The sequence below is a fragment of the Xyrauchen texanus genome, chromosome 15 (assembly GCF_025860055.1).
Source record: "Xyrauchen texanus isolate HMW12.3.18 chromosome 15, RBS_HiC_50CHRs, whole genome shotgun sequence".
NCBI lineage: Eukaryota > Metazoa > Chordata > Actinopteri > Cypriniformes > Catostomidae > Xyrauchen > Xyrauchen texanus.
The window spans coordinates 4,770,603-4,790,338 of NC_068290.1; the positions used below are offsets into that span (position 1 = coordinate 4,770,603).

Genomic DNA, 19,736 nt, shown 5'->3' on the forward strand with positions numbered 1-19,736 from the left:
TGTAAACATCCCGCCGAGAGTGCGCGCCATCTTTGTCGGATTCAATGAGAGGTAACGGCTGCTAACTTCTCTCCGCAGGAGGGGAGCGACTAAACCAGCCGAAATCAAGCACGAAAAACATATTTTGGATGGTGAGTTCTGTAAAATGCGTTTTCTTGAGGTTAAATGTTCCTGGAAAGTCAAACATATTTAGAGCAGGAGATTGAAATTTGATGCTCGCGCGGTGTTGCTAATCAGAAGTTGGCTAATGCTAGCTTGAAAAAAAAAAAAAAATAACTGTCTGACTTTGTAAATATTTTTTACAATCATACATTTAATTGTTGTTTAAATTTACCGTTTGTAAACCATCAAGAAAAATATAATATAGTGTTATTTATTATCTATAGGTTTACTAAGCTCTTAAAGGTTTTGCATTGTATAATCTGGCGTTTTAATGGAGTGGAACTGTATTGTAGCTCGCTGTTGCATGCTTTGGTGTTGTAAAGGCGGGTAATGCTGCACAATAATATTACTGTAATAATTTTAATTATGAACTCAATCTAGGCGTGCAATAGTTAAAACAGAGTAATCTTAAGATGCATAGTTTGTTATTGAATGATTTGTTGATTTGTCAATCATGGGTCTCATGTGATGTTTTTTTCGCACTGGAGAACATGTAGTTGCATAATGCAATACAGGGTTCCCACGTTTATGGAAAACCTGGAAATATCTGGGCATGGGATGTCGTGGAAATTACTAAATTAATTTCATATTGCGTATGCAATTTCTTATGCTCTGCTCTAAATGCGTCATTTTTGTGAGTTCAGTCGCTATAAATGTATAAAGTAATAACAACAATTATGGAAAAGTTAAGGACATTTTTTAAAATAAAATAGTCTGGGAACTCAATAATAGTCTGAAAACATGAGCCTTTGGCACTGAAACATTAAGGAGCCAAATTGCTTTTTTTATTTATTTTTTATTGCCAAATCACATAATTGCTCTATTTATATCACTGTTCAGAAACAAGATAGACCGCTGTTAACCCATTCATTTGAGGTTAATAAACTATATATATATATATATATATATATATATATATAGTTGAGAAGATAAGTGTGCATCACCTTTTGTCTCATAATTGTTCACACCCTTTTCATAATTTATACAAATATAAGAGATAAAATGTTTTTTATTTAGTACTGCTCTTCAGAATCTATATTAAAGATATTTACGTATGCATATAGTAATGTGTTGTCTTCTTGAGCATCAATGAATGTTTGCACCTTGTGTAATAGTTGTGTACAAGTCCCTCAATTGTCCTAAGTGTCAAAAGTTTGCTCATATGTCTTAAATGCTTATGTCCCATTCCAGGTGTAGCAGAGCATTCTCAGAGCTTTGACCAGACACTGGGGCAATGTTTTACGCCCATTTCGTCCTCAGCAAACGTGGGCCGCTAGCCAAGATCTGGCTGGCGGCTCACTGGGACAAGAAGCTGACCAAAGCTCACGTCTTTGAATGCAACTTGGAGAGCAGTGTGGAAAGCATCATCTCACCAAAGGTGTGTCTCTAATGCGTGTTTTTTGAATGCTATGTGTATGTGAATACAAATGTTAATTTTGCTTCGATACTCTGACTAATAGGTGAAAATGGCGCTGCGTACATCTGGCCATCTTCTCTTGGGAGTGGTGAGGATCTACCACAGAAAAGCAAAGTATCTCCTGGCTGATTGTAATGAAGCATTTATCAAGATCAAAATGGCTTTCCGCCCAGGTAATGATTGTGAAATGTCAGCTTCTATATTTTTAATGCATATTTTTTGCTAGGATTTCCCGATTATATTCCGATTCACAAGCTTTCAATTCCAAATTCGATTTGATACTAGATCGATTCATATGGGTATATTTCAGTTACAGTGTCCATTGTTGCTGACATTAAATTCCCTCTCAGTTTGAGTGCCTAAGTATACAGAAGGCCTTCTATCTTGGTACAATATGACAATATTAATATTACACATTTATTTAATCATCAGTGTATCATTTTTGTCACATTTTAGCTTTTTAAAATTGCATTTATTCCATCAATAAATATGATGTCTTATTATTTGATAATTTGCAGATATTAAATTGCGTATATAAATAAATATACTGTATATTCAGTATTTTGTTTACATGCACAATTTATACTATTTGCATCATTGTAGCATCTTGAACATTTTGAATTTGACACATAATTGTTACCTTAAGGTACTATGTAAATTCAAAGTAAATTGAATTAACATTTATTACAATTAACTTGTATAGGACTTATCATATTTTATCTGTACATTAGAGCACTTTACTGAGTTGGGACTGTGCTAGTGAAAATTCTTGTTTTCCACTGCATAACAGAAAATATTTGTCTTTCATCAGTCTCTTAGTGATTTGGGCTAAGTAATCATTACTATGGTTAGGTCGTTGTAAATAGCCTTTTTAAAAAATCTGCCACAGTTGCAGTGAAAATTAGGGGTGTAATGGTTCTCAGTAAAAAAAAAACTAACCTTACAGTTTTTCACCCACGGTTCGGTAATTATTGGCACCACAGTTCACCAAGTTTAATGATGCACATGGAGCACAAGGTTTCGAGAAGAAATCAAAGCATCAAATAGACAGTGTTACCAGTTTTACTTGGTACAAGGGACAACACCGGTGTGAAATTTTATACTGGTTAAAAGGTGGAAGCATTATGAATGGAACTTCCGATATCAATACAATAGCCTATTGAATAGAATAGCCTTAATTAAAGAACATTTGCGTAATGAAGAGTATGACCGATGATCAATGAACCTCAATAATGCATTGAAAGTCAGATGTTCTTTGCCAACTTCTGAAAGTACACGCACTGACAGAAGATGTTTAATTTACAGGTAGCGAATATAATGTACATGGTGGGTAAATGTAAAACATCTCTGATTTGGAATGACACAAGAAATGCTGTTAGACACATGCTTTTAGAAGCACACATTATTATATTTTTTAGAACAGATGACCGAAAAGCCGTTTATACACCTGTCTGACGCACTGTTTGTTTGGAGGTGTGCTGTCTCGTGGAACGCATGTGTAAAGGGTTCTCACTTTTTCTCAATGCAGACAGACATGAAACAATAACTAAAGCATTGCCAAATTTATGTTGCCCTACTCCGCTGATGAAGATTTGGGATTTCGGCACTCAACCAGTGTTATTATATCCCTCCTTTTATCAATTTTAATAACAAGGTTATTCCTTCTGTAGGGATGTACAGCTTCCGAATGTTGAATATAAGTTGGTTTGAGTTTGAAATGCACTTTATTGATGCTTGTAGCATAATTGTGCAGGTGTTATGTTAAAATGTTTATTTAGTAATGAGTTTTTTTTTATTTTATATATGACCGTAACAAAAATTAACCATGGTTTAACTATAGTAATATTATAGTAACCTTGACTGTAATAACCATGGATTCTGTCACTGGTTTTCTTAGCAGAAATCATTGTTTTGATACATCTAACCATGGCTTTACAACAGTAATACTGTAGTTTCCATATATTAACTATGATTTTATTATATATTGTAACCATGATAGTTACCATGTTGACTTTATAGTTACTATGTTTTTACTAAAAATACCATAATTAAAATATGGTTACTGTAAAACAATGATTTTTTTAAGGGCAAACCTGTTGAAGTGTTTGTTACGAAATAGAGTATTCTAACTCAATTTGGCTGTAATAAAAAAAAAAATCTGAATATGTCAAATACCAAAACCGACCCATCAGAAATTTGAACTTACACCTTAGTAAATATGTATGTTATTTAAAACTTTAAAATTTCTTTCAAAATTCCATAGTCACTGTCACTACTGTATGTGATGTGTAATTTAAAAATACTTTATTTTGGCACCTGCAGAGTTTTGTCTTGTTTTCCCCTGACAGTGCTGAATAGAATCTTTTGAGAGGTTTGACTTCCTCAATAGAGCTTTAAATTAGTAATTTTCAGAATTCAAATATGTGTTAAGTTCAGAAGTCTGCGCAACGATATCAAGGGAAGCTGAGTTGATATCAAGTGATCAGCTCTGCTCTATCCCATCTCTGGAGTGCTGATAGCGAGGGAAGCCCGTTGAAGCGCACGCTCCAGAATTACAATAGAAGCTAAAATGGGTTTTAGAGCTGAGCGCATCACTTGCGTGAGCTTCTGTGATGTCTCGTGCCACACTTGCATGACAACCAGGCTTCAACTGCACCTCACAAATGCGTTTAAAGTATATCAAGCGCCGAACACCAGCTTTGGCACCCCGATGATTCTAAATTTTGTCACATATCCATGTGCTTTACTTTTAAGTAAAGTACTATTTAAGAATCGAGATGGTTCAAATGAAGGCTGAATGGCTGTAGCTAGTTCATGTATTTACTGGGACGTTTTACATGCTTTTAGGTGTTGTGGATCTGCCAGAGGATAACCGTGAAGCTGCGTACAACGCCATCACCTTGCCAGAGGAGTTTCATGATTTCGACCAGCCTCTCCCTGATCTTGAGTAAGGGAGACCATTTCTGACCTTTTTACACTTTATTGCAGGAAGTGCATCACATGTGCATTGATTTTGCTCGCTATATTAAATGTAGAATTTTAAAGAGTCATGAATTTTAATGCATTTTATTATTTTACCTTTAAGTTTCGTGAAGAGTATTTGATTAGACAAATTTCATGATTTTTGCATGTCTTGTGATTTGCAAGTATGAGTGCATTAAGGCGGATGTTTTAATTTAAGCTTGTAGCAAAAACGCACAAGTCTCAAGACTTGCTTTTAAATGTGTGACATGTATGATTAAACATGGCTTCTAAAAAAATATCCATCTAATGCATGTTTACATAAACTATTTAAAATCAGTGCAGATAGATGCAAAAATACGGTCGGTCTGAACTGCCCCTTAGAGTTGGTTAGTTTGACTCATTACCATGAATTAGTTCGAAGTGTTGATTTCAATTAATTCTAAACCGATGCAATCATATATGTAGGTAACTATTGTTTATTACTATCTATCAGAGATTTTCACAAGTCTTTTATGCTGGTGGCCGAGTCAAGTCTAGTCTTTTGTCCAATTGAGTCTCAAGTCACTAAACCTTACATATTTCACACTCAAAAAAATGCTCTACTTGGATCATATTTACAAAATTACATTATATAGCCAAAATGTATGATATTTGAAAAATCTGGGTACTATTAGAATTCTACCTGAACTTGTTACATTTTAATTAATGAATTCTTAATTAATGGCTTTATGAAAAACGAATAGCCTAAACACGTTTAGAAACCTTTATCTACAACTCTCACAGTTAATACCATTGAGTACAAAAGGAGATGTTAAGTAGATTAAACTCATTCACTTTCATTACACCTTTTTCCATAAATAGAAAAATGTATGTATCTTTTTAACAATCATGAAAGAAAGTTATTATGCATCTATATCAGTTGATGTTACTGCAGTTAAAACATTTTAGTATGAATAAGGTGTATTTTAAAAACATTGTACTTGGTGTTGATACATGGAATTCTGTTTACCTCATCAGTTTGAGGTTCGACTTATCACTCATATAGAAGATTCTAGGAAGGATTAAAATGGGTAAAATTTGTGGTCTCCACTGGCTACTGCGATATCGATTGAAGTCCGACTGAATCGTGCAAGTTTTGCTTAGCATTGTGACTGTCCCAGAGCTCTGGCAGTCTTCTCTCTGGATTACGTTGATGTGCGGTGCGGCGATTCGTACAAGGCATGCTTCAATCACCCCGCATAGATACTCAAGTTATGAGAGGAATATTTAGTGCTTATAAGGTGCTGAACGTAAGATGATACAATTACATTTCTTTCGGCTGTGGCCACCCGTAAAAGTGGCTAGTAAGGGTGACCAAGTTACACGCCTCTGCCAATTTCTAAGCCCAGCGCAGATGTAATAAAATGGGGCTGCACAATTGTTGCAAAAATCATAATTATTGCCCTTGATATTGTAATCACGATTATTAATGTTGATGAAAAAATTAAATGACTGTGAAGAATCGCACGGTTGCTTATTTTGTGAAGTCAGAGTAGCAGATTTAAATGGATATGAGCTGTGCTCCAGTTTCTTTTAAATATTGTAATAATGTTTGTTAATGTTAGGCCAAATAAAAATTATTTTACGCAGATATCTATGGTATAGAAAAAATTTCATTATTGCTAAATTACTTCTTAAATTATTAGTCTTGAGTTAGTATTAGAGTAAATAATATAGGTATTCAAACTTTTATTAACAGCCGATTTAAATTGACCGAGTTGATTACTGCGTTCAGTAAGCCCTTTGGTGGCGAGACAGGGTGACATTCATCCCGTTAGATCTTCAATGGTGATCTTGTTCATTTTAGTAAATTTTTGGCCTCAGCGGTTGCACTTGGGAAATTAAAAACCGTCATCAGAGTTTGTGCGATTTTGTGAAAATCTTTACTAATACCTGATGCATAGCAAATGGGCCTTATTAGAGCAGATGCAATAACGATGACGGTGATTCCAGAAATATGCTATTCATGCCATATTCTTTATGTTGGCTACACCTCCAAAACAAACTTAGAACAGTTAAGCTGAATTACTTAATTGCTATTTTGTACAAATCAAATTCACATTGGCCTACTTAACATGACAAATCAAAACTAATATTACATTATTTTATAAATCTTACACCGAAATCGTGCAACACGACAAACTCCCATTACAATGACTGCTATCACTCACTGCAGGTTTACACTGTTTGAGACCGCGAGCTCGATAAGGCCCCATATAGTTCTGTACTCTAACGAATGATCTCATTAAAAACCAAAAATCTGCATAATCAATCATTTACACCGCATCTATGCCTTGATTAGAACAGGAGCGTTTTAGATTCGTCGTGTTGCTCATTTGCAGTGTATTTAACGTCTATGTTCAAAGCGAGCGGAGGAATATGCAATTAATCCAAAATAATTTTAAAGTGCTTTTCGCTCATTCTACAGATTCTTTTCGAGTGTCAGGTGATGTTTCTTCAGTATAAATTTTCATATGCCACCGTGAACAGAGGTGGAATAAAAAAGCAAGCATCTGGGCATTCAATTTAAAACTTGCGGATTAGGATCAGTTGTCGTTACTGATAGGATGGAGGACTAATTTAAGTGGCTCTGATTGCCATTTTATTGTTCAACTTACATGTTAGTGATTGTTTTGAATACTCCAAAACGAACCGTTACACATAGAAACCATTGATGCAACAGGAGCAGACTTTAAGATATCAATAGTTAAGGTTAAAAAGGCTCGAGTCATTTTTCAAACATTCATAAGTCTTTTTTGTGAAGTCTGAAATCTATTAAAATGTCTCTTAACTCAGGTCCCCATATCTGCTATCCGTTGTTATATTGGTGCATATAAATGAAAATTATGGAAATACTTGTTCATTTAGGGAAAAACTGGAAACTACTCCTTGATTATTTCAAACTAGATTTTTACAGATTAAATGTAATCAAATTTGATTGGCTTTAATGGCTGTTTGGATCAATTGTTGATTCCTCTGATTGAAATAATGTTTTCTTTTTAGCCATTTCCTTTTTTTTGCTAAATCGCCCTGCCCCAGTCTACATGGTGAATACTATAGCTAAGACACTAGCATCTATTTGATGGTCAGCATTATTTTTCTAATGAGCTTTCTACACCTTTTTGATTTTTAACTGAAATATTTGTGGATGGATTTCAGTGATATAGATGTAGCACAGCAGTTCACTCTGAACCAGAGCCGTGTTGAGGAGATCACCATGAGAGAGGAAGTGGGAAACATCAGCCTCATGGCCGACAATGACTTTGGTAAAATCTCACAGGCTTTTTTCCTCACTAGTGAAAAGAATATGTGCCTAGTATTACATAACATAATGCTTTTACTGGGATACCAGGTGACTTTGGCATGGATGACCGTGAGATGATGAGGGAGGAGAATGCTTTTGAGGTGGACATAATCCACGGTTCCTCCACCCTGCTTCTGGAAGCTGAGCCTGGCCCCGCCCACCTACCTGACAAATCAACTAACCTTGAATATGATGACTTTGGGGACAACAACCTGGAGAGCAGTGATGGGGGAATTCTAAGTTAGTTCTCATTTATTTGACCTTTTATAATATTTTTTTTGATGATGTGGTGATTCTTAATCCATTGTTTTTACTCCATTTCAGTGGATAAGATTCTGAGCAATGAGGAAGGTGGTGGAATATTTGATGATCCCCCAGTTATCCCTGGGGGCATAATAATGCCACAAGACCATGGGGATGATGAAGATGACTTCGATAACTTTTCTCGTAAGTAAATCGTACTGAATTCATAGCTATTGTTTGCGAAGTTAATGTAGCAGAAGGAGAATTCATCATAAAGGTTGAGTGTTTTATTCTACTGATATGCTCCTTTGCACTTGATTAATTTATTTTCTGAAAGTGTATAGATTGTACTGTTTTGTTCAGAATTTTTTTTTGTTGGTCAATGACAAATAGGGGTGTTTCAGATCTAGGTCTCGCCTAGAACAAATCTAGTTTTAAACACTTTCTTAGAATGGTATCTTTGTTTTCATATTTAAATGTGTTTTTGTAATTTTTTTTTTATACCATTTTCTATCATTTTTATTTCAGGACTCTTATTGTTTATGTGTTAATCGCATAAAAATGACATCTTTACATTTCTTTGCACACTGAATACATGTAAGATCATAAACATTGTAATTATTATTTTCAAACGTTATTTTACTCTCATACTCAACTGGCATGATTTTCAAGTAGTTGCTATTAGTTTTCACTAGTTTCAGACAAAGGTCTACTACTTTTTACATGACTAATAGATTCAGACCACATTGACTTAATTTTGGCAAACAAATTTATTTCAAATAATCATTACAAACAAAACTGCTGTTGCTTGTATTAAAATAACTTATAAAACATCATGCCTAACTTTAAAGTAATTTTTTCCCACAAAAAATGTCATTGCATATGAATTCAGAAATTAAAACATGATTACGCATTACATTTATTATTTTAGCTGCTGGTGGTCTTGACAGTCCCGAATCTGGACCAGTGGAGCCTCTCCCCAACACCACAGATCAGACGGAACAGACCACTCTGGTGCCTAATGAGGAAGAAGCTTTCGCTCTGGAGCCCATCGACATTACTGGTAATGTATAGTAGGGTTGCGACGATATGAATTTTTTTTGGCCAATACTGATTTTAACCAAAAACTATAGGTCAATAGCAATATTTTGCCTCTTACCTTTCATTTGTCATCAGATCACTCTTTTGCTAAGGAATTATTAAATCACTTCACTGTCACACGACCATATACACAAGTGCAGCAGTGGGTGTAAGTCTTGTGTGCAGTTCTGAGCAACATAGCAGTCATGACAGTGACGAGACATATACCAATTACAATAACTTATTTACACAACACAATTTACATATCAAATGTACACATAATTACACAATAATAATATACAATGTACATTAAACAATACACACAATATAGAATACACCAGTGGGGATTTCTTTAAGACTGCAAGGGAAGCTCAGCTTCCCCTATAATGTCAAAAAAATAATGGTCAAATATGTACTATTGTGTAAACAATTTATTGACTAAAAATGCGTTAGAACACGTTCATCTCGAAGACGAGTTCGTTCAGAATCAGCTACATTACATATAGCAGGTCGGCTGACTCGATTTACTTCTCATACATTCCCGTAGCGTCAGTGCATTTCCCTGTTGAAGCCGAGCGTCCATTGACTTCAATTGGGCTGCTCTGAACAGTTTTTTTCAGTGCTCTGAAAATAGACGGTCATTGGATAAATGCTGCGATTATGTCCCGCCCACGGACGCTCAGCGTCTCTGGGGGTGAATGAGGGGTGGGCTGGCCCGGACTCGGGGCTTCCGCGTGATGATTGGAGGATCTGTCGAAAGACTGCATCTCCTTTTGATTGACAGCGAATCTGTACTATAAGAAGTCACTGAAGCTATTTCGCGCTCAGTCCCATCGCGGATTTCTCAAGTGTAGTCGAAAGACAAACTGCTGCAACCTATTTCTTTATATTTGTTTGGCTGAAATTGCTAGTCAATTTGCATAATACATTTCACACAATTATACACCACATTCCTTGTTTCAGTTTTACCAAGTTTAATATATTTTGTTTTAGAGCGTTCGTTCGTTCATTCATTCATTCATACAGTAGGCTAGGCTAGCGTCGTACAGGTGAAACTGCGCACGATGGCAGACGGTGCTAATATTGTCGACCTGATTTTGGCGAAGCCATTTGAAAGTCTTCCTTACGAGGAAAAAATTAGAATTAAACAGCAGGGCAGATCAACACCTAAGATTGATTTAGTGCAAAAAATAGGGAAAAATAACAGGTCTTTTCAGCTCTCCTGGTATGACAAAGTTAGCTGGCTGACTGGAAGTGCTGTGACAAATAAAATGTACTGCTGGCCATGCCTCTTGATGAAACCATCTCACCGGATGTGTTGTTTGGTCAAAAGTGGGGTTTGGAGATCTGTCTAACTTTGACAGGGCATATAAAAGACATGAAAAGAGCAATGAACATGTGAGTGCATGTGGAAGATTAAGTTGCATGGGCAGGATCAGGGTTGAGCATGCAATCAATGAAGGTGCTCGCATTCAAGTGACTAAACATAATGAAACAGTCAAACAAAACAGGGCCTTCCTAAACCGCCTTATTGATGTAACATCCTTGCTTGGCCGACAGGAGCTGTCATTTAGGGGACATGATGAGAGTAGTGAATCATCCAACAAGGGAAATTACAGGGAGTTCACAGAAACATTATCTAAATATGACTCTGTACTGTCCACACAATTAGAGTCCTCAACTGTGTTTTCTGGTATGTCCCATACTATTCAAAATGACTTGATCTCTGCTCTTGCAGCCACCATTTCTGATCAGATCAGAGATGAAATTCAGGATGCTCCCTTTTTTGGATGGCAGGTGGATGAAACAACTGATATATCCTGCTGTGCCCAACTCTCTGTCATTGTTCAGCTATGTGGATAGTGCAGGTAAAATTCAGGAGCGCTTTATTGGATTTTTTGATGTTTCTGGAGGGCGAGATGCTCAGTCCGTTTTTGATGTTTTAAATGAGAACATGCAGGCCTACAATTTTAAGGGTAAGCTTGTGGCACAGACCTATGATGGGGCTGCTGTCATGGCTTCAGCACTCAATGGTCTGCAGGCCAAAGTGAAAGCAATAGCCCCAAGTGCAATGTTTGTGCATTGCTATGCACACAGACTGAATCTGGTGCTGTCACAGGGGGCTAAATGCTTGCCTGAGTGCAGAATTTTTTTGCATCACTCTCTGGGTTTGGCACATTTTTTTCAAAATCCACAAAGAGGACGTCTTTTCTGGAGTCTGCAGGCTGTTCAAGGTTGCCCAGAAACGCTCCTACTCGATGGAATTTCACATCACGGATAGTGAGCACTGTGGCAAACAATTATGATGGCCTCCTGCAGACATTTGAAAACATCATTGCAGGCACGACAATTGATGATGATACACTGGATTGTGCCAAAGGCTTTCTGAGGAAACTGGAGGATTTTGAGTTTGTGTTCATGTTGTACACATATGAACAAATCTTCACTGAGACTGATGTGGTCTTTGATGTTGTCCAGCAGAGGGCTGATGGATGTTTTTTACTGCAAGAAAATAATTGAATCTCTTCTTGCATTTGTCAAAGAGAAAAGGTCAGAGGGGGCTTTCCAAGCTGTTTATGCCAAAACAGCAGATCTCACATCAGACCCACGAGATGAGCCCATGAGAAAGCGCCGTCTGACCCAATTGCAGGATCCCCAAGAGCACTACAGAAATCTCTACATGGCCATCCTTGATAACATCTTGGAGCAGATTCCTCAACGTTTTTCAAATTTGGAAAGTATGCTCTTCTTAGAATTAGTCAATCCAGGGAAATTTGATGACATGAGACAAGAATTTCCAGAGGAGGCCTTCCAAAGTGTCCTGAAAAGTTATGGCCATCACTTTGATTCAGGGAGACTGAGGTCTGAACTTCAAGTCCTGTATTCAGATCAGGACTTGCAGGGTAACAGGGAAAGCTGTGTGATTACTTGGTGTTCCTCAAAGACATGGAGTTGGACAGTGCAATGCCTCAGCTTTACAAACTGTTCTCATTAGTGGCAACAATTGGAGCTACATCTGCAGGTGTAGAAAGGAGCTTCTCCTGTTTAAAATGTCTCAAGTCCTACACCCGTAACACAATGGGCCAAGGTCGTTTAAGCAGCCTAGCTCTGCTGGCCATTGAGAAGACACTGGTCAAGTCACTGGAAAAGACGCCTAGTTGGTACGACAGAGTCAGAGTGCATTTTCTCGAAAAGGAACGTAGGGCAGAATTTACTTTTAAATAAGTTTATAATGTAGGCCGAAAATGAGCTTCCCCTCTTTGAAAGACCAGCAGCCGCCACTGGAATACACATACAATAAAAAGTGTATAAAAAATATATACAGTCGGTTGTATTGTAAAGCGACATAATTGTGCTTTAATACGTATAAAAGAGATGCAAAAGCTATTTTATTCTAAAAATTTTGCAGATTTCAGCATTAAGGAAGTGACATTTGCTGTGAAAACATAAAATTTAACATTACTTTAATATACTTTAATACTTTAACATGTATAGTTTTTTGGGTGACCAAACACTTTGTAAAAACTCTGCAAATTAAAATGCACAATCCAGAAATAATACTAGCCACATAATGTAGAAGGGTTGGCACTCCTAAGAACATGTAATATAATTTTTATTAATTGTTGTATTCACATAAATTGGGAAAAACTGTCATTATGGACGTTACATCTCTTTGTTGCGGATGTGACCGTTGCGGAAAAAAACACTTTCAGGATGAGGGGAAACTATCTAAAATGGCAAAACTTATATCTCTGAGACGTGTGTATTTTAAAATGCAGACTTGCGGTTTAGTCCATGTAGTGATTTAAATCTCAATTTAATCAATAGACCTTTTTAACACTCCAGGTTTTGTAACGTGGAAGTAAACCTTTGCAGGGTAAACTTTGACAGCGGTGAATGGGAGATCACAGCAAATATTATTTTCACATACCCATTTGCTCTCAAGATCAAAAGAAAAAAATCCACTATTACATTTGAATGACTTTCTAGAAGAGGTAAAAAATAGACAGCGTGGATTAATAGAAGCCTTTATTTTGGTCATACATTATAGATACATTTTTGCATATATACAGTGAAATCTATTGGTTTTCACATATCCCAGCTAAGCTGGGGTCATTAAGACGCTGGAGAAGATGCCAAATTTACGGTCACACTCTCAGAAGCTGTAATAGAAACCCCCTCACATCTGTGGTAATTCCAGAATAATATAACACAAAGCATAATGTTATAAATTTACACTCCATATTTAGAAAAAATTGTAATCTAAAAATGTTTTGAGATTTACGCTGCTAAATAAGGCGAAAATGTTTCATCACAGTCTGTGGAAAAAGGTCAATTGCGCAGACTTGGGTATCATACAGTGTCAGGTCAAAAACTGTGGATTTCAAAGCATTTTGGATTGTTTTCCCTCATCATGTAAAAGTGCCTCTTTCACCATTGTCATGTAACACCAGGTTTTCCTCAATGTGTAAATGACTAAAAATTACCTTCTATATTTTGTTGATGTGTCTTCAGTGAAAGAGACGAAGGCCAAACGCAAGAGGAAGCTCATTGTGGACAGTCTGAAGGAGTTGGACAGCAAGACCATCCGTGCACAGCTGAGCGACTACTCCGACATCGTCACCACTCTGGATTTGGCTCCACCCACTAAGAAACTGATGATGTGGAAGGAGACTGGTGGCGTTGAGAAGCTCTTCTCATTGCCCGCTCAGCCCCTCTGGAACGGCAGACTGCTGAAGGTGACCGTTTGACTTTAACATATAAGAAAGAAGCCAGGACTCAAATAATGGTTCTGTTTCAAAACCTAGTGAGCTGCCTAACTAGGCTGCATTTGAAAGTGTTAGTTCACCCTATATCTGAAGTTCTGTTGTCATTTACTCATTCTCATGTTGTCCAAACCTGTATGACTATTTCTTCTGTGGAGAATTTTTTAACACTGGGAGTCTGTTCTTTTAAATGAATCGGCTGAACTGATTCACAAATCGTTCTGAATGAATCATCAGCAGTCATCCTCATCCTGTCATCACAAGTGACCAGAAACTTTGAAACTCATTTATAATGTGTGGGAACTCTGAATTTATTACTGCCTTTTCAGATGTTTACACGCTGTTTGACTCCACTGGTGCCTGATGAGATGAGAAAGAGAAGGAAGGGCGGAGAGGCTGACAGCCTGGAGGACTTCCTGAAGGAGCTGGAGAACCCAGAGGTGCCCAGAGAGGAGTTGCTGGGCCAGAGGAGTGATGTGATTGGTGAGTTCGCTTGCCCGCTGTTTTGTCACAGTACAAGCCTTACTACTCTTGCTTAAAGGGATAGTTCATCCAAGAAAGACAATTCTGTCATTTACTGACCTTCTAACATTATAGCTAGTGTCTCAAGCTGTACTGTATTTTTATGCTCTACAGATCAGACCATCATGGAAGAGCCCAGTATGCTGCAGGCTTCCTCTATGGAGGGCAGCAGAACTGCTCTGGATGAGTCCATGATGCCACCTCCATCTCGGCAGCGTGGAGTCAAGCGCAAATCACAAGACCAAGAAGCAGCTTTGCCTGTAAGTCAACCAGCGCCAGCCATAACACCAAGTGAAAAGGGGCCATATCGTACGTTTTAATTTAGTTGTACCAATTATAATGTTAACTACGGGCTGTTAAAAGAACTTCAACTGTTAAAAACGCTTCTTGAGACCTGCGTTCGCCTTATTCATTGCGCTGCATCTTGCTTTATTGCAAGAACGCATTTTGTCTGAACAAGGTTTAGAAATAAACAAGGGCTAAATAGCCTCTTTTAGAAGTGCTTTAAACAATTGTTACATAAATGCTATACATACTCAAGAAAATAATAATAAAAAATGCTTCTCTCAAAGACACCAGAGTTTAAAGCTTCGGTGTTTTGCCAAAAAAATTAATAAATCTACAATAACGGTACACATAAAATGTTTTTAAATAACAAAGAATAACATGTTGATTGATGCATGTCACAAAAAATTACATTTCCTGAAACCCAGTGAAAAAAGTTACAATTTCCCTTTTTTGAAATGTTAATATAGTGTTTGGTGCATAAAATACATATGATAATAATTGTTCATTAAAATGTTTTTTAGTCATATTGTATTCAGTGTGCTGAATTGAACTATGATACATTTCAGTCCATATTTAAAGATGAAGGAGAGGAAGTTGTCATGGCCAAACTCTCAAACATTTGGTGTCTCTGAAAAGCCCAGGAAGCCTTCTGATAATACCCCATGAGTTACCAATGTAGCATGTATGGGCTAAGAAAAACTTAAATAAAAATGTCCTACACAAAATTGAATTGATGTACCTTTAAAGCCTAATGTATCAAATATGACATGTGAAAAAATGTGAAACATTTTTTTTATATATATATATATATATATATATATATATATATATATATATATATATATATATATATATATATATATATATATATATATTAGTTTGTCTAATGGTACAAAAAAAAAGTTTAATGAAGAAAAAATATATAATTTTCACTGCTTATTAGGTCCCTCGTGGTGGTGCGGTTACTCACCCCAGTCATGGGTGCGGAGAATAAGTCTCAGTTGCCTCCACTTCTGAGACAGTCAATCCGTGCATCTTATCACGTGGCTCGCTGTGCATGACACCGCGGAGATTCGCAGCATATGGAGGCTCATGCTACTCTCTGCGACGCATGCACAATTTACCACACGCCACATTGAGAGTGAAAACCACTAATCGTGACCACAAGGAGGTTACCCCATGTGACTTTACCCTCCCTCCTCTGACAAGTTATATATCATTTTAATTAAACAAACCCAGCTATTGATGTCTCTAATATTACATGTTTGTCATTTCAGCAAATGGCTGTTTTGGATCAGACTCTGCAACCCTTGGATCAGTCAGTCCTCTCCCATCAGCTCGACATGCCCCAGGTGGATCTTCCTCCAGAGGACAGCGTCAACCTCTCTACACTCGTCCCTGAGCTGGACCTACTGGATGACCAGAACAAGGAGAAGGACAAGGACAACAGCGATGAAGAGGTCAGAGATTTGTCATACACAAGTCATGCTTTGACCGCTGATGAGTAAAAATGGCTAATTTTTACTCCTCATGGCCTGGTGTTATTGTTTTTGAATTGACCAATTTTTTTATTAATCAATAGGGGGAGGAGGGACAAGGAGACCAAGACCAAGAGGAGAGGAGATGGAACAAGAGAACTCAACAGATGCTTCACGGACTTCAGGTTTGTATTTGCAGCATTGAGGAAAACGTCCATTAAGGTTGGCGGGTTGACCGCTGTGCAAGACGTAACGGCAAACGGAAAAATTATAGCCTTCAGCCGTAGCCTTCATTTGAAATGGAGTTTAGTTGTTTTTTCGGTTTGCAGTGTTACATCGCAACTTGATGCATTACTGTAAAATTCAACTGATGTGTGATCACATTAGTGTATTTTGCATATAGCTGCTTTTATAACGGCTTTGAATGTGGCTCAGCCAATCAGAATTTCTTGTTTTAACTGTCCGTTTAATAATATCAGTTTTACTGTTTTGAGTGTTGTTTTTAACTTGCATAATGTGAAGCATTTTTTGCACTGATGCCAGGCTTATTTTTCATGAGAAATTAATGATCTCATCATTTGGTTTGCTTCTCAAAGTTTAACTTTAAGCTCTGAGGGTGTTGTTAATGATTTCCTGTTTCAGTGGCATACCCAAAATTAAAAGTCTATAACTATAAATTATAAGTCTATAAATGAAGGTCTAAAATGTTTGGTGTCATTTAAAAAATAAAAAAACGTAATTTTTCAATGCTATAGATTATGATAAATTCTGAGACTCTCAGCCTAAGAATATAATAAATGTACATAAGAACTAATTATACATGCAAACACAACAATGACTAAAGGTTTGCATAGCATGCAGACATGATTTTAGTAATGAGATTTCACAGAATGAGTTTCATTCTGTGCAATTTGTGTAATCGAGTTTGTCTTACTTGGCGCCATCTCCTGGTGGCCATATGAAACGGTCACCAATCACATGTTTCTCTGCCCAAATATGGAGGATTTTTGCACCGATCTGAACCCAATTCGATTGGTTTAGCATTCTATGATGCTACATCATTTCTGATGACTTAATTTGATCCAGGAAAGCTAACTTGTTTTTAGCCAGATTGCACATTATGTGCTGTGTGCACATTTGTGCTTTGTGTCAATTATCTAATGATCTATGCATTCGATTATGGTGTGTGGGTTTGTTTGAAATATAATTGCCTCTAAGTAATGGTATGTGATATTTTTTTGTTCTGTTTATTTTTCGTGAAGTTATAAGCGAAAATGCAGCATGTGAGCAGCACCTGTTCACATGAAACATGGATGTAAAAGACATACTTGTCTGTTACTCGCTTTTTGTAACTCCATGAAATCAGCCCTATTGCTGGCAAAAGAAGTTCCTCTGTTTTCAAATCGCTGGGACCAGATCGTTTATACCCGCTGACATATTGCCATATACACTCCAGGTTGAAACAAGTTTTTAATGTTAGGAGAAGATTCACCAACATGTACCTTCTGCCAGAATCCATCATATCTGAAACATGTTTTATTAGTCTATACTTCTCTTAAACACGTGAGAAACCTTTTTTTATTCAGTCAGCACTGTGGAAGAAACTTTTAAAGGAAAATAGATTTTAAAAACCTTTTATAGTATTCCTTAAACATTTCTCGCTATGGAAAATCCATAGAAGCTGTCATGGTGTTAAAAACAAACAAATTGCTTTTTGTGAGAGACAAAAAAAAAAAAAAAAGTTATTTTAAACATTTTTCACTGAATTATCCAAAAATAGTCATAACCTTATTTGAAAATGTCATTGTGATATACAATTACTCAAACCATGATGCAACATTTTAATCATACCACCCTCCTCTAATGTCAGCATAGTTTGACCATATCTGTGCTCATATGGCTTGAGAAAGACATACAAAACATGGTTCTTCATTTTCTTCTAGCGTGTGGTGGCCAAAACCGGAGCCCAGTCAATCAGCCTGCTTGAGCTGTGCAGAAACAACAACAAGAAACAGGCTGCAGCGAAGTTCTACAGCTTTCTGGTGCTCAAGAAGCAGCAGGCCATCGAGCTGAACCAGGCAGAACCGTACAGTGACATCGTCGCCACACCAGGACCGCGGTTCCATATTGTATAGATGCGTCGTACCCTCTGTTTTTAGTAGTTGTATTTAACACCGTTATTATTGTTTTGCTACTGTTGCTTTTTGTTTTTATATCTGTTTTTGTCCTTTTGGGGCCAATTTTAGGGTTTTAAGTCAAACCCAATAGATCATGAAGACATCGTAAGGAGTTTTATTGCTAGTACATGTTGGACCTCATAATGTCAAGACCGTTGGGATTTTTCAGTCTCACTACTTTTTTCAACTGTTCTCTTTATTTTTCTCCATAAGCTTTATCCCAGTACGTTTTACATTGTAGTAGCGTTAGATTTGTGTACATTTTAACTTTATAATGATGTCACAATTGAGAGGGGAGAGCGAGAGAGAGAGGTTTATTTTTGGAAAACCAAGTGAATTTATTGACAATAGCTCAGTGATTTGTATCTCTCTTTTAATGACAGTTACAATTATTAAAAGTTTGTTAAACTCCTTCATACAGTTGGAATTTTTATGCACTTGTGATTTCAATTTTCATATTGATTGAAAAGATTTTCATACATTAATGTAATTTAAAGTTAAACGTTATGTTAACTTTTGGGTCTGTGATTAGACATTGTTTGCATCCGGCTGGACTGCATGTTAAGTTTAGACTGCAAATAATACACATTTCAACTCAATTTCTTGCATTACCGTGAAAAAATGCATATTGGTATGAATTTGTATTACTCTAACTTTTTATAATTTGTTTAAGCTTTCCTACAATGTGACTGTTTTACCATGAATTATGTGTGAATTGAATTTATCCAATGAATCATAATTACAGTGAAAATCAGGTACAGTTGCATCTCATTGCTTTATAGGTCATTTTAGTATCCTTAAAAATGTAAAACCCTTTTTTTAAGGTGTAGTGTTTTTTCATGAATATAGTTTCTCCTAACCCAATTTGAAATGCAAGCTATTTGTAGGTTGACTTGAAAAGTGAAAACTCAACATTGAGAATAGCATAGTAGCCTACTACTATTTCAGAGGTATGTATACTCTATTATATACTTTACATTCTGGAAAGTATAGAGTATGCTGTGTAAAACAACTGTCTCTACAATTAAATTTGGAATTGATTTCAGCCTCTTATAATTATCTGTAGTTTCGAGTGGCATACTACCACACTATATTACTATTTCTTCTATGTATCTTTTGAGAGAATTATGTAGAGTGGTATGGTAGTATGCCATTCCAAACACTTGGAATTTTGGAGAGGAAAAAAAAAAACACTTGGAAAAATGTAATCGTTGTTCAACTACATTGCGTACTTGGTTTGAAATCTTTTTAATTGTATAAGTGTATTGTTTCACAGTCTGTTGAAACAGTATATAG

The 19,736-nt window shown here is 36.6% G+C and overlaps 1 protein-coding gene across 1 annotated transcript; it reads left to right on the forward strand.

The window, feature by feature from the left end:
* rad21a (RAD21 cohesin complex component a) lies at positions 1-19,273 on the forward strand. Its single transcript, XM_052143960.1, has 14 exons — positions 1-131; positions 1,354-1,540; positions 1,623-1,752; positions 4,427-4,526; positions 7,742-7,848; positions 7,935-8,126; positions 8,211-8,333; positions 9,061-9,192; positions 13,725-13,948; positions 14,305-14,458; positions 14,612-14,757; positions 16,063-16,245; positions 16,368-16,448; positions 18,207-19,273. Exons 2-14 carry the CDS (start codon positions 1,397-1,399, stop codon positions 18,396-18,398), a joined length of 1,908 nt encoding a protein of 635 aa, XP_051999920.1. The 5' UTR covers positions 1-131; positions 1,354-1,396; the 3' UTR covers positions 18,399-19,273.
* The last annotated feature ends 463 nt before the right edge of the window (positions 19,274-19,736 follow it).